Source organism: Lontra canadensis, unplaced genomic scaffold (assembly GCF_010015895.1).
Source record: "Lontra canadensis isolate GAN:19392208 unplaced genomic scaffold, GSC_riverotter_1.0 scaffold145, whole genome shotgun sequence".
Classification (NCBI taxonomy): Eukaryota; Metazoa; Chordata; class Mammalia; order Carnivora; family Mustelidae; genus Lontra; species Lontra canadensis.
In genome coordinates, this window is record NW_022631139.1 from 1,098,599 (window position 1) to 1,115,019 (window position 16,421).

Here is a 16,421-nt window from a genome sequence, read left to right on the forward strand (position 1 = left end):
CCTATTTGAGAAGAGCACTATCGTTTCAAGTTTCTAGAATATTTACAGAAGAACTATAGTTTCCAAATATTTAAATATTTGCAAAATCTCATTTTACCCTTCACATTTTTTATGCTGGGAATGGAAAACAAGAATCCAGACATGGTCTGATCAGTATAGGGCAGAGAGGAATGGATATGACCTCCTGATGTGCACTTGTCTATGTGACCGCAGTCGATGCTTGCATTTGCTTTTTTTGGCAATTAAGTGACAACCAACCTTTAAGCTAATCCTCTAGGTCCTTTTCATCAGGAAGTCTTAAGAAGGAAGACACAGAGGAAATAATTGCTTTAACCAAGGTTAGGGTAGAATTACTGGCAAGCATCAATACTGTACCTCAGACTTGCAGACTTGCTTATGGACACCTTGCAGCCACAGAAAGTGGAGGACATCGTGTCACCCACTCAAGGGAAGGCTGTGCAGAAAGTCCTGAGACTCACCCATTCAGATTCACATAGGCGCTTCAAAGGGTGCTAGAATCTTCAGTTTTTGCATAATTTTCTAGGTATTCCTACCTTATGCATAATGTATTTTTGTTTTGTTTTGTTTCATTTTATTTTGTTTTTTACTTTCAAGTGACTAAAAGAAAGAAACATAGAATAAGGAAAAAAAAATCTCTCTTAATAGTCTCAGTGACCCAAATGATTCTGCTAAAAGAATCTTATAGAGCCACAGTTAACCAAATTTGATTGATTCATGAAAACAAAAATGTTAGCATATGACCTTTCACCACATTTTACCCAAATGATTCACTAAAGAAATCAGCGGCCCCTGTTTTGTCCTGAAATCCTGAACCTGGTAAAATCCCAAGAGGCACATAAAGGAAGAGGAGACCACATTGCTTCTGACGGGTTTTTCCATTAGCTCATGTGGGTTTCCTGAGGACTACACATGTCTGTGACTTGTACCTTTGGAGCCTCCATAAGCTGGAGTCTCTGACTGGCATCTGTGACTGGCCTCTGCTCATTCCTGCCAACAGTGAGGCTCTCTTTCTAACTTTTCCTTTAAAAGTTATTTGTATTTCACATTTTTATTTCAAACTTAACAGGGAATGTCATAACTATCGAATACCTATTTTGTGTTAGTGTGTTAATAGTTTTATATACATTATCTCCTTTGATTTATACAAAATCAAATTGATATTATTAACCCCATTTTAGAGATAGGGAAACTGAAGCCTAGAATAACCTCACTAACATTTTATAAACTAGTATATTGGGTTACATGGATTCAACCCATAATAGTCTGGTCCGAAAGGCAATGCTTTTTCACTACAACATAACCCTTTCTGCACTTATAAACTATGTGAGTACCCTGTACTCTTAGGGAGAATTTTGTGTATTATTCCGAAGGAAGACAAAGTCTATAAAGTGTTTGCCCTTAAGAAGGCAAGTTCAAACAAACGAGAAAGGAAAACAAGTTAATGTGCACAAAGAAATGTACAACTGTAGACTCCCTGCTTATTAGTAGGTACTACCTTAATTTCTATCACTGTGTATTATCCTGTACACTAAAATCCACCACCAACAACCACAGCTCTTGGATATTCTACTCATTGAATGTTTGAAATGTTTGAATCATACCTGTCACAAACTGAATTAAATCCAGTTTTATTCTCACTGTGACCTTAAGAGAATGACTAAATGCCTAGGTTGTCCATAAGGAGAACACAGTCCCCACATTCTTTTGGGCAGTACAGTATTGGCTCTCATTATACTCTTTTTTGTTTCTTCAGAATTTTAAATCCATTGTCAAAATTTAAAATTTGAGTTTTACATTAATATGCCAGGCTGACCCACTTGTTTGATGTCAATTAAAAGCATAATTACTTGTTACTAATGGGTATCAGTTTCCTTTAGTCCAAACGAGTTTTTTCTACTAGTTTTCTAACCTCTCTCTTTCTCTTCCTATCTTTCTCTCTCTGACAATGAAGGTATATGTCAGGTTTCATTTATTATCCAAACCAAAGCTGGCTTCACTTGTTTTTGTTACTCCTCTGGCCCCTGGAGGACTTTGACTTTGTATCTATTAAAAAAAAAAAAAAAAAGAGTATTTTTGGTATTGTACCTTGCATTATCAAACTAAATATGAAATTTTTTTCTCTGTTCCTTGGAAGAAATTTTTATTCTTAGAATGCTATTTATATATTCCAGCTCTTTGACAAAGGACATCAAATTGATGCAGACAGGGTGCCAGAGTGGGGAAGGGAGACAGTAGTTAGCATTGATGGACAGACTTCAGAATCAACCATTTTCACCTTGAAAATAAAAATGGAGAGAAACAAAATCCTAGAGCAATATACTTTCTTAGAATTACATATAGGTTTGTCTTTATTCAACTTTGACTACTTAGAATTTGCTTTGAATTCTGTGCTTGAAAAGATATTGAAATATGAAGACTCAAATTTTACCTTTTGTCTTTGTAACATTCATAGATGTTCTTTCAAACAGAAACAGCAGCCTTATTCCTAATCCTTTGAATTGCCTCTAAATACAGGTATTCAAATAATAAAAAATGGATAATGCATTTATTTACCTTTTTGGTTACTTGACCTGAAGGGTATGTGTGCAGGTAATTATTTCATTTATTTACAACCAAGATGAATTGATATTTTTTTCTCCAAATTTCATGAGTTGGATGCCAAACATGAACATTTAATTTTCTACAGTGTTCTATGTAGTATGAGAACTCCCATATAGAATTATAGCTGGTTAAATAAAAAGATGGGTTGACTTGCCTAAGGCTACAGAGGTTTCAGGGACAAAGATAAGAACCGAAAGGAGTGTTGCCACTACCATTTTTGAGAATTTATCATAGATTAGGCACCGTGCTAAGTGATTATATGAACTCATTTAATTCTCTCAATAACTCTGTGGTATAGACTTTATCTCCATTTTAAAATTGAGGATGCTGGGGAAATCTCAGAAATAAAATTATATGCCCAAACTTACACAGCTAGGAACTGGGACTTGGGATTCCAGAACAAATCTGTGTGCTTCTGAAGCTATGCCCTTAGCACATCACATCACACTACTCCTGCCATGCGTCCTCAGTTCAGAATATTCAGGGATATTATTTTATCTCTAAACCAGAGCTGTAAATGATATGTAAATGATAAGGAAATGTAACATTGATTTTGAGTGTGTGTTCAGTGTTTTGCCGTTTTCTTTGTGACTACAGAGAGAAAGGCAATATGAATCTGCTATTTTGTGTTCTTGTTATCAAATTGCTACATCATATATTTTGCCCTGAATATTGGTGTGTGGTGCTCTGTCCCCCAATTCCCATGCACTGGCAAAAGGTTCCATGCTGTCCTTAACTAAGGCTGAAGTGGGTGGGGACTCTAGCCCACTCTGCAATTTTCAGACTACCTCATAAGACTCAGTTCAGCTCGTCGTTTAAAGTTGGTAGCACACTGGAAGGATGGACCATGGAAATGAAAATGTTCCATCATCTTTTATAGCAGGCCACCTGATGTTTGGATGAGTTAAATGGAGCAAGATAACAATGGAAAGTTCACCTGGCACACTTAAAAAAGGCTTTTGAGGAATTTTGGTTACTATTTCATGACTTGCTGTAATATAACACTTTTTGTATTCCCACCACCCACACCTCCCCCCGCCTTCAATCGGAAACGTCAGTGTTTTATTAGTCACGAGTTTCAGATTATCATGTGGGAATGAAATGTTAGCACATAATATACAGGCATCTTCAAAGCATATAAACATGTATTTTTGTTAAATGTAGACAAGACTATTTATGGCAAGATTATTATATTTAGACACAAGGTAGATCGTATGTGATCAAGGCCCTGCCTTTTGTGTCCTCTGAACTTAGATAGGTTGTCTGATATATATCTTAGACTCAGTTTCCTCATCTGTGAATGAAAATAATAGGTACCCACTTCACAAGTGTGTTGTGTGGGGAAAATGTACTTATCCCCTAATATATTTCTGGCTCAGAATAGTTTTTTATTCAATGCAGGTTTCTTCTCTGCAGTTTTCTTCTCCCAGATATTATGGTATGTTCTTACCATGAATCCAAAAACACAGCTTTAAAAAAGGGGAAAACAATACTGTCACCCTATTTATTTTTAAGTTTTTTTTTTTCCCCAAAGGGTAGCTAGTTATCTGCTTGCATAATTAACAAAGACAAAGATGTTAACTCCCAAGGTCTTTAAAACATAGAGCAAAATGAAAAGCAGCAAAACAGGTCACTCTGAAGACTTGTTTTCACCTGGAGTTAAAAGGTGATAAGAAGCATCCCAAGCTGATTAAAACCTATAGGCAGGTAGGTGGCTGGAGCAAGTCCTGGGAGTGATTTCAAATGGGATTTGTGGTGCCCATTTCAAGTTAGTTACTGAGATAGCCAATCTCTGTGGAAAGAGAGTTGATGTTTAATGTTACATCAACAAGGCATTGGGCAGGTGGGGTGCTGTCAGCTACAACAAGAAACAGCAAGCTCTGTAAATTACCTGTGTTTCTGGAAAGACTTAGAGAAAATGTAACTTCCCTGGTTTTTGGAAGCTGGCCAAAGGTTGTGTAATTGGCCTTCTAGTCTTTTGTATATGCTTATGAGACGAAAAGCCTTCTGGTTCCCCCTCCCTGGCCTCACCCTGCTACTGCAACCACCCAGATCACCTTTGAAAAAAAGGAGTCTTGGTAAAAGAGTCCCTACATTATCCACATTTTCTCCTCTTTTTTCTTAAATTTATGTTTTTCAGGACAAATGATACTGGGTTTCTTTCCTTCAAAGACCACTTGCCTGTCACTCAGATAGTTATCACTGATACCAACAGATCAAACTCAGAAGCTGCTTGGAGAATTGGTCCCTTGCGTTGCTATGGAGACCGTGAGTACTAAATTGAAAAAAAAAAAAAAAAGCTTTCTCGCTTTCTCTCTTCATTACATAAGCACAAGATGTTTTTATTCCCTTATCCCTTTTTCCTGCAGTGTCCCTCAGTCTTGAAAAATTTTCACATGTCCAATGCTTTTCTACATCTCATTCTAAAACAATGAACCCTGCTTAAGGATATTTCCATTCGCAGGGCACTTCTGGAATGCGGTATCATTTTATACAGAAGCGTCTTACCTCCACTTTCCTACCTTCCACGCGGAGTTCAGTGCTGATATTTCCTTCTTTTTTAAAACCACGGCTTTATCGGGAGTTTTCCTAGAAAACCTTGGCATTAAAGACTTCATCCGACTTGAAATAAGCTGTAAGTGCCCTCATTTATGAATTTAACATAATGTCAACAGAAGTCCAAGTCCTATCTTTGCCAACAATGGCTAGTACATGTTGATACTATCAAATTAATGCCTCTGGTAATCTGTAAAAATAGTCATGCTAATTTCTAGTTCCTTCTAATTGTTTTTGTTTGTTTTATTATTGCCTATCAGAATGTAATCGTTCTCTCTTCAAAATAGTGTATTCCTCAAATCCCCATAGTACTTATTACAGTGTCCCTTATCTGTCCATGGGTACTGCTTACCTTTTACGTTAAGCTTCCATACCCCAGAACTTTTTCACTACAATTTTCATGGAAAGTTTAATGTATTATTATCATGCATTCTATTCATAATTAGGGTCTATTTTTTGTTGTTGTTGTACTTTTGCTCTGAAAGTAATTTCTGATTTATTTTTCACCATTAGGACTGTGTGACTACCCAATCAGAATTCCTACTCTTTTTCAACTACTTCCCCATAAGCAGTGGTGTAGCTACACCAGAATATGGATCATTGTCTAACATCCCATTTCCTACACACAAGTTGTATCAGTAACAATCATAAAGTTAAAAGAAGAATAATAGAAATGTAGATGGCAAAATGTCCTGATATTGAACACTTATATGTGATCAGGCCAATTAAAAAAAAAATCCATGCAAAAAAGAAAAGACATAAATGGTTTCTAGTTAACATTAGTCCTTTTTTTTTTTTCTTTTTAGTAAAAAGGACAAAAACATACCTGTAGATTGGTTTGTTCCAGTAATAGTCATATTAAAGTTTCTGTTCCTCCAACTTTACTTCTACAAATTTGTGCATGGCTTTATCAAAATTAATAGTCTTCACATGTGTATGTTCAAAACAGAATATAATCAGAATATAATCAGATATCTTATATCAATCAAAGGATACTTTTACTATTTTTAAATTTAAAAAATTTTTTTTTCACATTAAGCAACAGACATGTAAATTTTAGGAAATGTTCTAAACATAAAGATAAGTTTGATTGATATTCATAAAAATACTTTGTTTTATAATAAATTTCAGGAATTACGATTTTTCCATGTGTTTTCTTCACGATTAGTTCTAGCAACTTTTAAATATCTCTGCAATCAATAAGAAAATCACTAAAATATTTTCACTAGAAATTTTATCATAGATCACTATTCTATTTGGTAAGATATTATGGAGTTCCTAAATGTTTGCAGTTGTGTGAGCTCTCTTTGGGTGCAATCTGTGTTCATAAACCCTGTATTAATGTGTATTCATGTGTTTCAACAGTAGGTCTGAGTTAAACAAGGGTAGCATAGTAATTATACAAATGAGAAATCAGAAGTTGTATTCTGACCCTTAGAACTAAGCCTGTGTATTTGAGTCTGCATGTTCAGAAGCCAAAGGTATAACTGGAGTTGTCTGAATTAACTTTCCTCTTGAATATAATATTTATTAAGTGACAAGTAATAAAACATGCTATTTGAGGCTTATATATACGTTATTAAAAATTCATACTGACATCAGCATTTCTTAGAACTTAGACCAACAAAAGGCTTTTTTTGGTAGAAGAATGTTTTTCACTGATCCTATTTAGAATTGCTGGTGCGTGGCAATAATAAAAGCATTTACTTTTAGTTGCTTTTGTTGGTTTTCCAATTTTTGCACCTACTGCCCCCTCCCCCCATATTTCTTCTACAAAGATGGACTACTCCCACCATCTTGCCCTTTTTATGCCTTGATCATGATGACTTGTGCTTGTCATTAGATTTCTCATTTATCTGTGTCTACACAGATGTTTTCTATAGTTTGATGGAGGCAGTTGACCAATACTATGATACTGATGTGACTGCATGAAATACCCTTTAAAAATTATTTATTTATTTGACAGTGAGAGAGATAGTGAGAGAGGAAACACAAGCAGGGGAAGTGGGAGAGGGAGAAGTAGGCCTCCCGCTGAACAGGGAGCTGATGTGGGCCTGGATCCCAGGACCCTGGGATCATGACCTGAGCTGAAGGCAGATGCTTAAGGACTGAGCCCCCCAGGAACCCCCTGCATGAAATACCCTTAAAAGCATAAGTAATGTTCCGGCAAGAGGAGCTTACAAATTTGAGAGCTCCAGAGAAAGAAACAAAAGCACTAACTGGAGGAGATAATGGAGTTATTTGCACCAGCTCCCTGTAAATCACCAAGCAGTTAAATGTTTGTTTTGCAGTTACAGAAGAATACATACAAGGAAAGAGATCTCTTTAATTGGTAGCTTTAACCTCCTTTTACTCTGAAGATTTAGACTATAAATGGGAGGAAGCTCTTGTGGCTTTAGTGTGAAATAAGATCTCTCCTATCTAACTTAGCCAGGCTCTGAAAATGTGGGGTTGAGTGCCAACCATTGCATAATATGGATATAATAACCTCAATGTAAATTTAATAAAAATCAGGCCCTAAGGCCTTTTGATTCATTAAAGCAGCAGCAAATGTCATGGCATATTATCACAAGATAATGAGCAATGATTTAGTGTTAATTACATTTCAATGTCCAATTTGTTTGTACTTTCTGGTACTGTATTTTGTCCTTCGGGTTATACAAAAATGTTTTAAATTCAGGTGGTATTTAATTTGAAGAAAATTTAAAAATCCATTGATGTAATTGATTGCCATACAGTTTTTTCACCAGGTTGAAGAACATATACTTTTTTGAAACAAGAAGATTTTATATAAAAAATTTAAAATGCAGGACTTCATATTTTTCAAAATATTACATTTTATTATTATTATTATTATTTAAAAGGAAAAAAATAAATTGGAAGAGATCTTGTATTTCTTATTAACAGCTATACTCATCCTTTACCTTTTCTGTAGATAAAATTTTTTCCCTAAGGGGTTCATAACAAGATACTTCTACAGATCAGCTACTTATAAAAGAAGTGGCCTTTAAACACATGAAGTGGCTCAGAATAGATTTCTTTTCCTTCCCTAAGGAGTATTCCTCTATAACTATCTGAACAGAAGCCTCCAAAGTTGATATATCCATATTGTTCAACAGGGAACAAGACGTCTCCATGAAATTTTCAATCCATTTCCTTCTGGGTCACTTCCAGCTAAGATGTGTGAATTATGTAGCCTTGAAATTAGTCCATATTCTATGAGAAACAAGACATTACACAGTATCATGTCTTAGTGGATCTGTTTCAAATGAGACTGAGTGAAAAAAATGAGCTAATTCGACTATTATCTCACAATGGTTGTGGGATGGAAATATAGTTTAGAGTGGGTGAAGAGGATAAGTGGGGAATTGTTGAGAGTCAGTGTGGTATAGTGGAAAGAGCCTATTGCTTAGAACCCCAGGTGATTCAAATTTCCATCCTTCTAAGTTTAATTGTGAACATGTTCTTTACCCCTTTAGTGCTTACTTATGCAAAATGGGACTTATGACAGCCATATGCCAATCTGATGTATTTGGCTACAATTAAGAGAAAACTTGATCTAAACTAGTAGATACAAGGATGGGGATTCACTGGTACTGAGACATGTGACTAGGTCCAGAACTGGTGAGACATTTTATTTCTGATTGGATTCATCAGTTTCATAATGTTATCTGGATTCAATTTATTTCTCTCCCTGCACTGACTTCTGAATATCTTTTTCAGTCTAAAGCTAGCTGTCCTTCAAGGGAGAGCTACATTTCAGCTAATGGGTGAAACTCCTGGTGTGCAACACCTAAACACCTCTGGCCAAGGCTTCTGGCCATGGAAGTAAAGATTGCAGAGTGGTTTTGCCAGGACCCACCTTTACATGTGGTGGGGGAGGGAGGGAGGAAAAACAATGTGCCTCTTAACTTTTTAGTTCTTGGTTGAGACCCCTGTAATAAAGGAGTAACAAGAGAAAAACAAACAGAAGTTTACCAATCTACACACATTGTGTGCACATGAGATGGACAGAGAAAAATGAGTAATTCAAAGAGGTGGCTTAGAATTATAGATTATCATGTAGTGTGTTCAACAGAGAATAATAAAATTATGGAGAAATAATGGACAATGGAAAGCAATATTAGGTTTCCAAAAGTTGTGATAAAGGCTAGTTAGTAAAGTTTGTTACACAGATCTCTCTGGTGTCATCTCTAGACTGATAGGATCTAAAGTTGTCTCCAGGCATGCCTGGGTGACTCAGTCAGTTAAACATCTGCCTTTGGCTCAGGTCATGATCCCAGAGTCCTGGGACCAAGCCTCACATCAGGCTCCTTCCTCAGCGGGGAGCCTGTTTCTCCCTCTCCTTCTGCCACTTACCCTATTTATACATTTACTATATATTTTGTTTTCAAACAAAATTGTTCTTGATGTACACAAGATACTGCACTATGATTTTCATTGTTCAACTCCAACCCAATTTACAGATGAGGAGGGTGACCCTAGAGAGACTTAGTAAAACACCCAGAGTTACACAGCTTACACAGTTGGTTTAAGAGTCAGAATCAATGATCAACCTACCTCTTTCTTCCTTAGTGCAACTTCCTATTCTGTTTTGCAAAACTGCCTCAAAACCCAAGAATGCTAGGATTCAGAGAAAATAGAATTATTTTTTTCTGTGATTTGACACATAAGACATTCAGGAAGTCTTCACAATTTTAGCAATTTGTATATCCTTTTTTCTTGAGTTGTCTTATCTACAAAAATGTTTAATAATATGTCATATAGTTCATATTTCCCACTTTATAGAGGCATGCATGGAAGGTCAGAGAGGTTAAGTGACTTCTTCTTTGTCCATAAATGGTCCTGGGATCTGTTGCATGTCCAAGGTGGTATTGGATATGAAGTTCTAGGAAGGGAGAACATTATATAGGAGCCTCTACTCAGAAAGATTCTCATCTTCTAGAAGTACTCGGGAGACATTCTCTTGAACTTACAGCACTTTCCTCCACTTAGCATGTTCTTTCTTTGTCAGTCTTGAAAGTACATTGTGAGGTCATTGGGTTTCATTCATCTGTGCATTCTCAGGGCCTAACACAAGACCTGGATTGGTAAAAATCCACTGAAGGGCTAACAGACTCTATAGCTTCGTCTTAAACCACAAAGGAGTAAATTAAAGGAAGATATTTGTCAGACAGGTGGGAGAAAGGCCAGGGGGTAAATTCATGCTGGAGCTAAGGGCTGACACAAGGCTTCTGGTTTTCTCCTCCACGGCCATTGGATGATGACCATCCCATCAGCAAAGGAGAGCAGGCTTATGTTTGACTCAGATCCCCATCCTCAGAGTCACTAGGCAATGTTGGAAATATCACTTGTTTACTTACATTGTTATTGTTTAGTTGTTTTCAGGCACCTCTATTACATATTTTAGCTTTGAACCCCTCCCCCAGGGGCACTGCCTAAGTTTGGGGGAAGAAGATTTTTTTTCATAAGGAGAGTGGGTTCAAAAATGAGCTCCGGAGACATATCACCTGGATTTAAATCTTGACTCTGCCCCATCTGGGCTGGAGCCACTTGTGAGCTCAGTTCCTGAAGCTGCTATATGTTACCTGTTTCATAAGAGTATAGTGTGGCTTAAAATATTAAGGATTTCATTAATGAAAAATGTATAGCAGAGTGTTTGGCTTGTGGTAAGCACTCAATAAACATTAGCTCTGATTACTGCATTTTACTGATTGTCCCCCAGTTCTAGGGGGAATAAGCTGAATAAATTAGGTCTTTAATAGTGACCTAAATAAAATTAAATAACAATAATTAAAATATTTGTCAAGGAAGTTAATGCCTTGGTATAAAACTAAGAAAAAATCTAAAAGAAATTACAAACTTGTATTTAGTGTGTGTGGTGTAACGTTTTAATGAACAATCCTTTAGTTGGATGAGAGCTTCCTATATACAAGCCCTGGTGTTAGATGTCCGAAAGTTGAGGTGTTTACCTAGAGTTTGCAGACTAGTTGGGGAGACAGACCCTAGAAAGATCATTATACAACAGATGGATAAATGTTGGAGCAGGGATAAGCCTGGACAGGAACCCTACCAAGGATGGGGGCAGGCAGGGGTGGTGGGCAGATGCAGCAGTAGAGCAAAGAAAGCTCCATAAAGAGGTGCTGTCCATGTAGAACTTAATATCCACAAGACCAGCTTTGCAGAAAGGCTTTTAACAAAATCTTTAACGTTTTTCCTCTCCAATTCTCACCAATCTTTACCTTGGTTCTGCAGAGAGAAATAAATTGAGGTCCCAGTTATCTTGCAGTTAGTGTTTATTCGATCTCAAATGTGCAGGGCTGCAAGGTGGCATCTGTGGCCTGAATAAGAAACAGGAAATGGCTTGAAGAGCCAACTTCATTCTTATTTAATGTTTTAATTGTTGAACCCAATTTGTTCACCTCAGTTCTGTCTCCTTTAATGCATGGGTTTCTGAGCCAAAGCCATGGGACTGAGTCGGTCACAACTCACTATGTCACTATACCAGCAGCAATAGCGATCCTTTGAGTTCATCTTAGGGGCCAGGTATGGTTCTATGAAGTTCATCAGGATTAAGTCATAAACAACCTGACACTTAGGTATTATTTTCATTCCCATTTTTCAAATGAGAAAATTGAGGTGTGACAAGATTGGAAATGTGGGTCCAGAGTACATGCTTTCAAATCCCAGTTTAGGGCCTCTAACTCTTTTAGGTCAGGGCTCACCTTGACAAGAATGCAAAACATTCAAGCTCTTGGTTACTTGAAATTCTACCTACTGGGGGGCTTCTTATACCAAGGCTGGTTCTCTGTTTGGATTTGAAGACTGAGGAGGGAGAGTCCAGGGTGCTATTTGACATTTGTTATTACTGATAATTCAATTAATGAGTTTGTCAAAGAAATACCCTTGTCCTGTTTTAGGTGTAAAGGAGAGGGGGGCTGTCCAAGGTGCTTAGAAGGAAGGGAAGGTCTGTCGTAGGAAGGCCTCAGCTCCAGTGACTGAAAGGAGACTGTCCTCTGATCAACATCAACTTATAATTTGCCTCTCCATATCCTTCAGATTAAAAAAAATCTTATTTAATAATGGAAAATACAAGAGACATATTCAATAGAGAAAAATAGAGGAGAATTCTACTTTTAGAGTCAAATTCTTTGTCCTGTCTGAGAAACTGAGAAAATTACACTTCTTTTCTCACCCATGGAATGGGAATAAAAATTATACCTTTATCCTCGGGTTGTTTTGAGAATTAAAATGACAGATTAAATGGTCAGAATTAAAATGGCCAGAATTTAGTATAGCACTCAGCAGAATTCATTGTACCTATTGTGTCCCTGGTACTTTTCTCTCTTTCTCTATCTCCCTCAATGGCTATGTCACCACCACCATGATCATAACCATCACCACCATCAACGTCACCACCACCACTATCACCGACACTATCATCACCACCAGCACCACTAATGCCAACATGAGTACCAAATCATCATCATTGGTATTATTCTCCTGACTGGGTGACATCTGGCATGTGTGACATGCAGATTTTTATAGAAAGGCAGAAAGAGTCATGGAAGAGGGATGGGGACTTATGTTTGATCCCAGGAACCACTACTTGCATGATATGTCCTTGAGATTAGCACTTAAACTTTGAATCTCCTTGAAAAAGAGGAAAAAGGCCAGAAGAATAGCATGGATGCTTATAATCACATGTATTAATGAAATAAGATGGAGGAGATCACTGGACATTCAAGGGTATGAATCCTCTCCCTACAGGAATGCAGTGGCCTAGCTAATCCAGTATCTACATATATCCATGAAGACACAATTGAAGACAAAAGAGACCCAGAAAACCAAGAGCTTTATCAGATTGGTATCTGTGGCTGAAGCCCTTATCCTGTTTCCTAAATTCTCACAATGAGTGAGATTGGGATTATAATGGGTTATAAAAGAGCTTGGGACTTAATATTTGGTAATTTTTGCAACTAATTCATAATTTTAATACTGCAGAGATTTCAACTGAAGACTTCCTCACCTTGTATTGACTTGTAGTCATTTACACCATTCATTCAGGGTGTGCTTGTGATCTCAATGCACTAACTGATACCTCCCCTCATCTTCCTACCTGTTTCCCTTGTTGGTTTCAGCTCCATCTGAGATCACTTTTGCCATCGATGTTGGGAATGGTCCCGTAGAGCTCATAGTTCACTCTCCTTCTCTTCTGAATGACAACCAATGGCATTACGTCCGAGCTGAGAGAAACCTCAAGGAGACTTCACTTCAGGTGGACAACCTCCCAAGGATGACCAGGGAGACTTCAGAGGAAGGCCATTTCCGATTGCAGCTGAACAGCCAGCTGTTTGTAGGTAAGGGACATCTTAAGTTCCCTCTGTGCTAATACCCTATAAGACTTCTGTATTACCAGACCCAGAGAAAATTATGATTTTGTTTCAGACTTGAGGGATGGTTAAAATATGTCACAAGGCATTTATAATTATAAATTTGATTTTACAGATTCTTTTCATTCTAGCTTCATAGCCATGACAATAAGAGATTATGCCACCCCTTAGCAAATTTTGAGGTGGTCTCAGACTTTGTCTCTTTTCTCCTTGTACATATTATTTTCAGATGTCCAAGGACCCCTAATATTTTTCATTCTTATAGTCAAAATACACTTGTAGAAAAAGAAAATATCAGCTATTTACACCTTATTACACCTGATAATTAATGATAACTGTGCAATAAAACATGTTACAGTATCTCAAAGGGATGTGTCACCAGTCATATGGTGGAGGAAGGAACTACTGTTTTCCACAGGTTTCTTTGATGCTCCCTGAAATCACATCATTCAGGTCACTGCCTTACATTTGCACAGAATAGCAGGTCTAGTTCTTGAGCTGATGTCGCTCCATTGAGCAGTTCCTCCTGAGACTCAGAATTAGTTTTTCATCTGAACTGACCGCCCTTGCTTATAGTAGGTACCAGGAAGTTTTGAACGTCACTTACTGAGTCCATTTGTTCTTTTATTCCATAGTCACTAAACACTGAAAACAAGTCAGGCACCTTGTTGGATGATGGGCATTGAAAGATAAATTGTGCGGTGACACTACTTTTCAAAGAGCTTGTGTCCTGTTTGTATGTGTAAGAAAGAGAGACACTGAGAGACAACAATAGAGAGGAAGGGAATTTAGCCACATGAATCTAGGTAGGAAAGAGCAACCTCACAGCTGTAACTTAGAAAGGATTTTTTGAAAGTAGGTTGAGTAGGACTTGCAAATCTTGAAGGTACAAAATATAGCTATAAATAATAGGGCCATTGTAATATTATCAATGCTAAGAAGCTGTTCTTACATAAAACTTGAAGTTCAGATGTTTAGAACAGTGGTATAAGTAAGGTCCAAAATTTTCCAGTCAATCCAGATTTAATTTTCTTTCCTTATTTATTTATTTAGCCAACTCTCACACAATAGAGTTTTACTGCTAGTAATAAAATGCCATCAGCAATCAGCGGGGGTTTCTTACAAGTTTTCTTTAAATTAGTTTTGTACAGTTTTTAACTCTGACAAAAACAGTCACTAAAAGCATGCCAGCTAAAAGAAAAAAAAAGAAGTAGCAGAATATGTCATATTTTCTCTTCTCAAGAGGAATCATTTTTCTTTCTTCATCTGTCATGTTTTACTTATCTAGCAGAAGCTATAAGTGATTAAAGCATTTTTATGATTATAAGACACTTAATTAATAACCTACATGAGTGATATGATTTACTCTTAAAATATTTTTGAAAATTTATATTGCTGTTTTAATTCTATTAAAACATCACATTTCATTTCGCTGAAGAAGTTTGCTAGTCATCAAGATTTAATGTCTTTTTTGGTGAAATCAATTCAAGTAGTTTGCAATTTTCATAAATTATATTCCATGCCAAAGTTTAATTTATCTTCAGGCAGTATTTATGACTCTTTCTGCCAGAAAGGTGTACATAAGATGGAATAATATTTTTTATCCTTCCATGCAAATTACATGTCATTATGAAATTATCATATGCCCTGAATATGTGATAAACTGTGTGCGAGTCAAAAGGGAAAAGTCGCAGCTGTGTCTCATGGCAGGTTTTTATCTCCAGACGTTTCAGTTAAATTATCACAAATGCAATGAGTTGTAGGAGCATGTCGATGGTTTTGGAGGACATATCTTGCTCGAGCTGGAGCCAAGGTCAGCTGTGGTGAGAGCACCTGCTTCTGTTATGTTTTTCTCCAATAAGTTCCTTCTCAGATGTTACTCTGCCTTATTGAATTTGTCTTAATATACTTTAAGAAGAAAAAAAAAAGAAACTTGCTGTTGGAGGTCATTTTAGTCTGTTGGTTTGAATTCTGTTGTTTAGTGTTCAGCAATACACTCATTTAGAAATGTCAGGTGGCCAAAAATGCTGAAGTCCCCGTATTGCCATTTTGTATAATTCAGTGGTCCAAAACCAAAAACAAAACCAAAAACCAAAACCAAAAAATAAAACCCTCTATTTAGCTCTAACAGCCAAAATGGAGAATTGCATTCCCTGTCATTCAGAAATTTAGAGACACTGGATATTTATATTTTCTAGGCAGAAAAAAGATATCATTGGTGTATACTTCTTCCCAGGGAGAGATTGAAGGTAGCAGTATTTAAATATTCATTTGGATATGCCTATCTGGATACTTTTAGCCACTAAAGTATCTTTCAATCAAAACAGAGCATCATTGTAATTGCTGGTGTGCTCGCGAGTGCTTCCTGAGTACCAGAAAGAGGTTAAATTTTGTAGAACAGGATGTACCTCTTCACACTGCTCCTGTCATTTAAATGTGACAAGTTGAAGTGCTCATACATGAGTCAAGGCATGTTGGATTCCCACAATCAATATTTTTATCTTCAGACTTTTATCACCATGATAGTTAGGGACATTTGCAACCCTGCCATCTTACTGGTCACACTTTAAAAAAAAAAAATATTATTATTGTTTAACAGAATAAGAGAAACTTTATAACACATAGATTCTGAAATGTATGCTGCAAGTATGTAATTATCTCATCGATGAAACTCTTAGAGGTATTAGCCCTCTTGTTTGCTGTTCACTACAAATGTGGAATCCAAGAACTAGCACCCACTGCTGAAAGTAAAATGGAGAGACATGGGTGTGTAACCCAGGTCAAGAGCCAATAAGTCACAAGACATTGGTTAAAAAACACCTAGTCTTTGTATACTCATCGTCTTTACCT

At 36.8% G+C, this 16,421-nt stretch overlaps 1 protein-coding gene across 3 annotated transcripts in view; it reads left to right on the forward strand.

The window, feature by feature from the left end:
• Positions 1 to 16,421, forward strand: part of CNTNAP5 (contactin associated protein family member 5) — an 809,884-nt gene that overhangs the window by 666,759 nt on the left and 126,704 nt on the right. For 2 of the 3 annotated variants that reach the window (XM_032843937.1, XM_032843938.1), the window contains exons 15-17: positions 4,763 to 4,890; positions 5,087 to 5,257; positions 13,320 to 13,538. In XM_032843937.1, coding sequence (XP_032699828.1) covers positions 4,763 to 4,890; positions 5,087 to 5,257; positions 13,320 to 13,538 — 518 coding nt within the window. The remainder of the gene's footprint in view (positions 1 to 4,762; positions 4,891 to 5,086; positions 5,258 to 13,319; positions 13,539 to 16,421) is intronic. The other variant, XM_032843939.1, reaches the window with a different exon arrangement.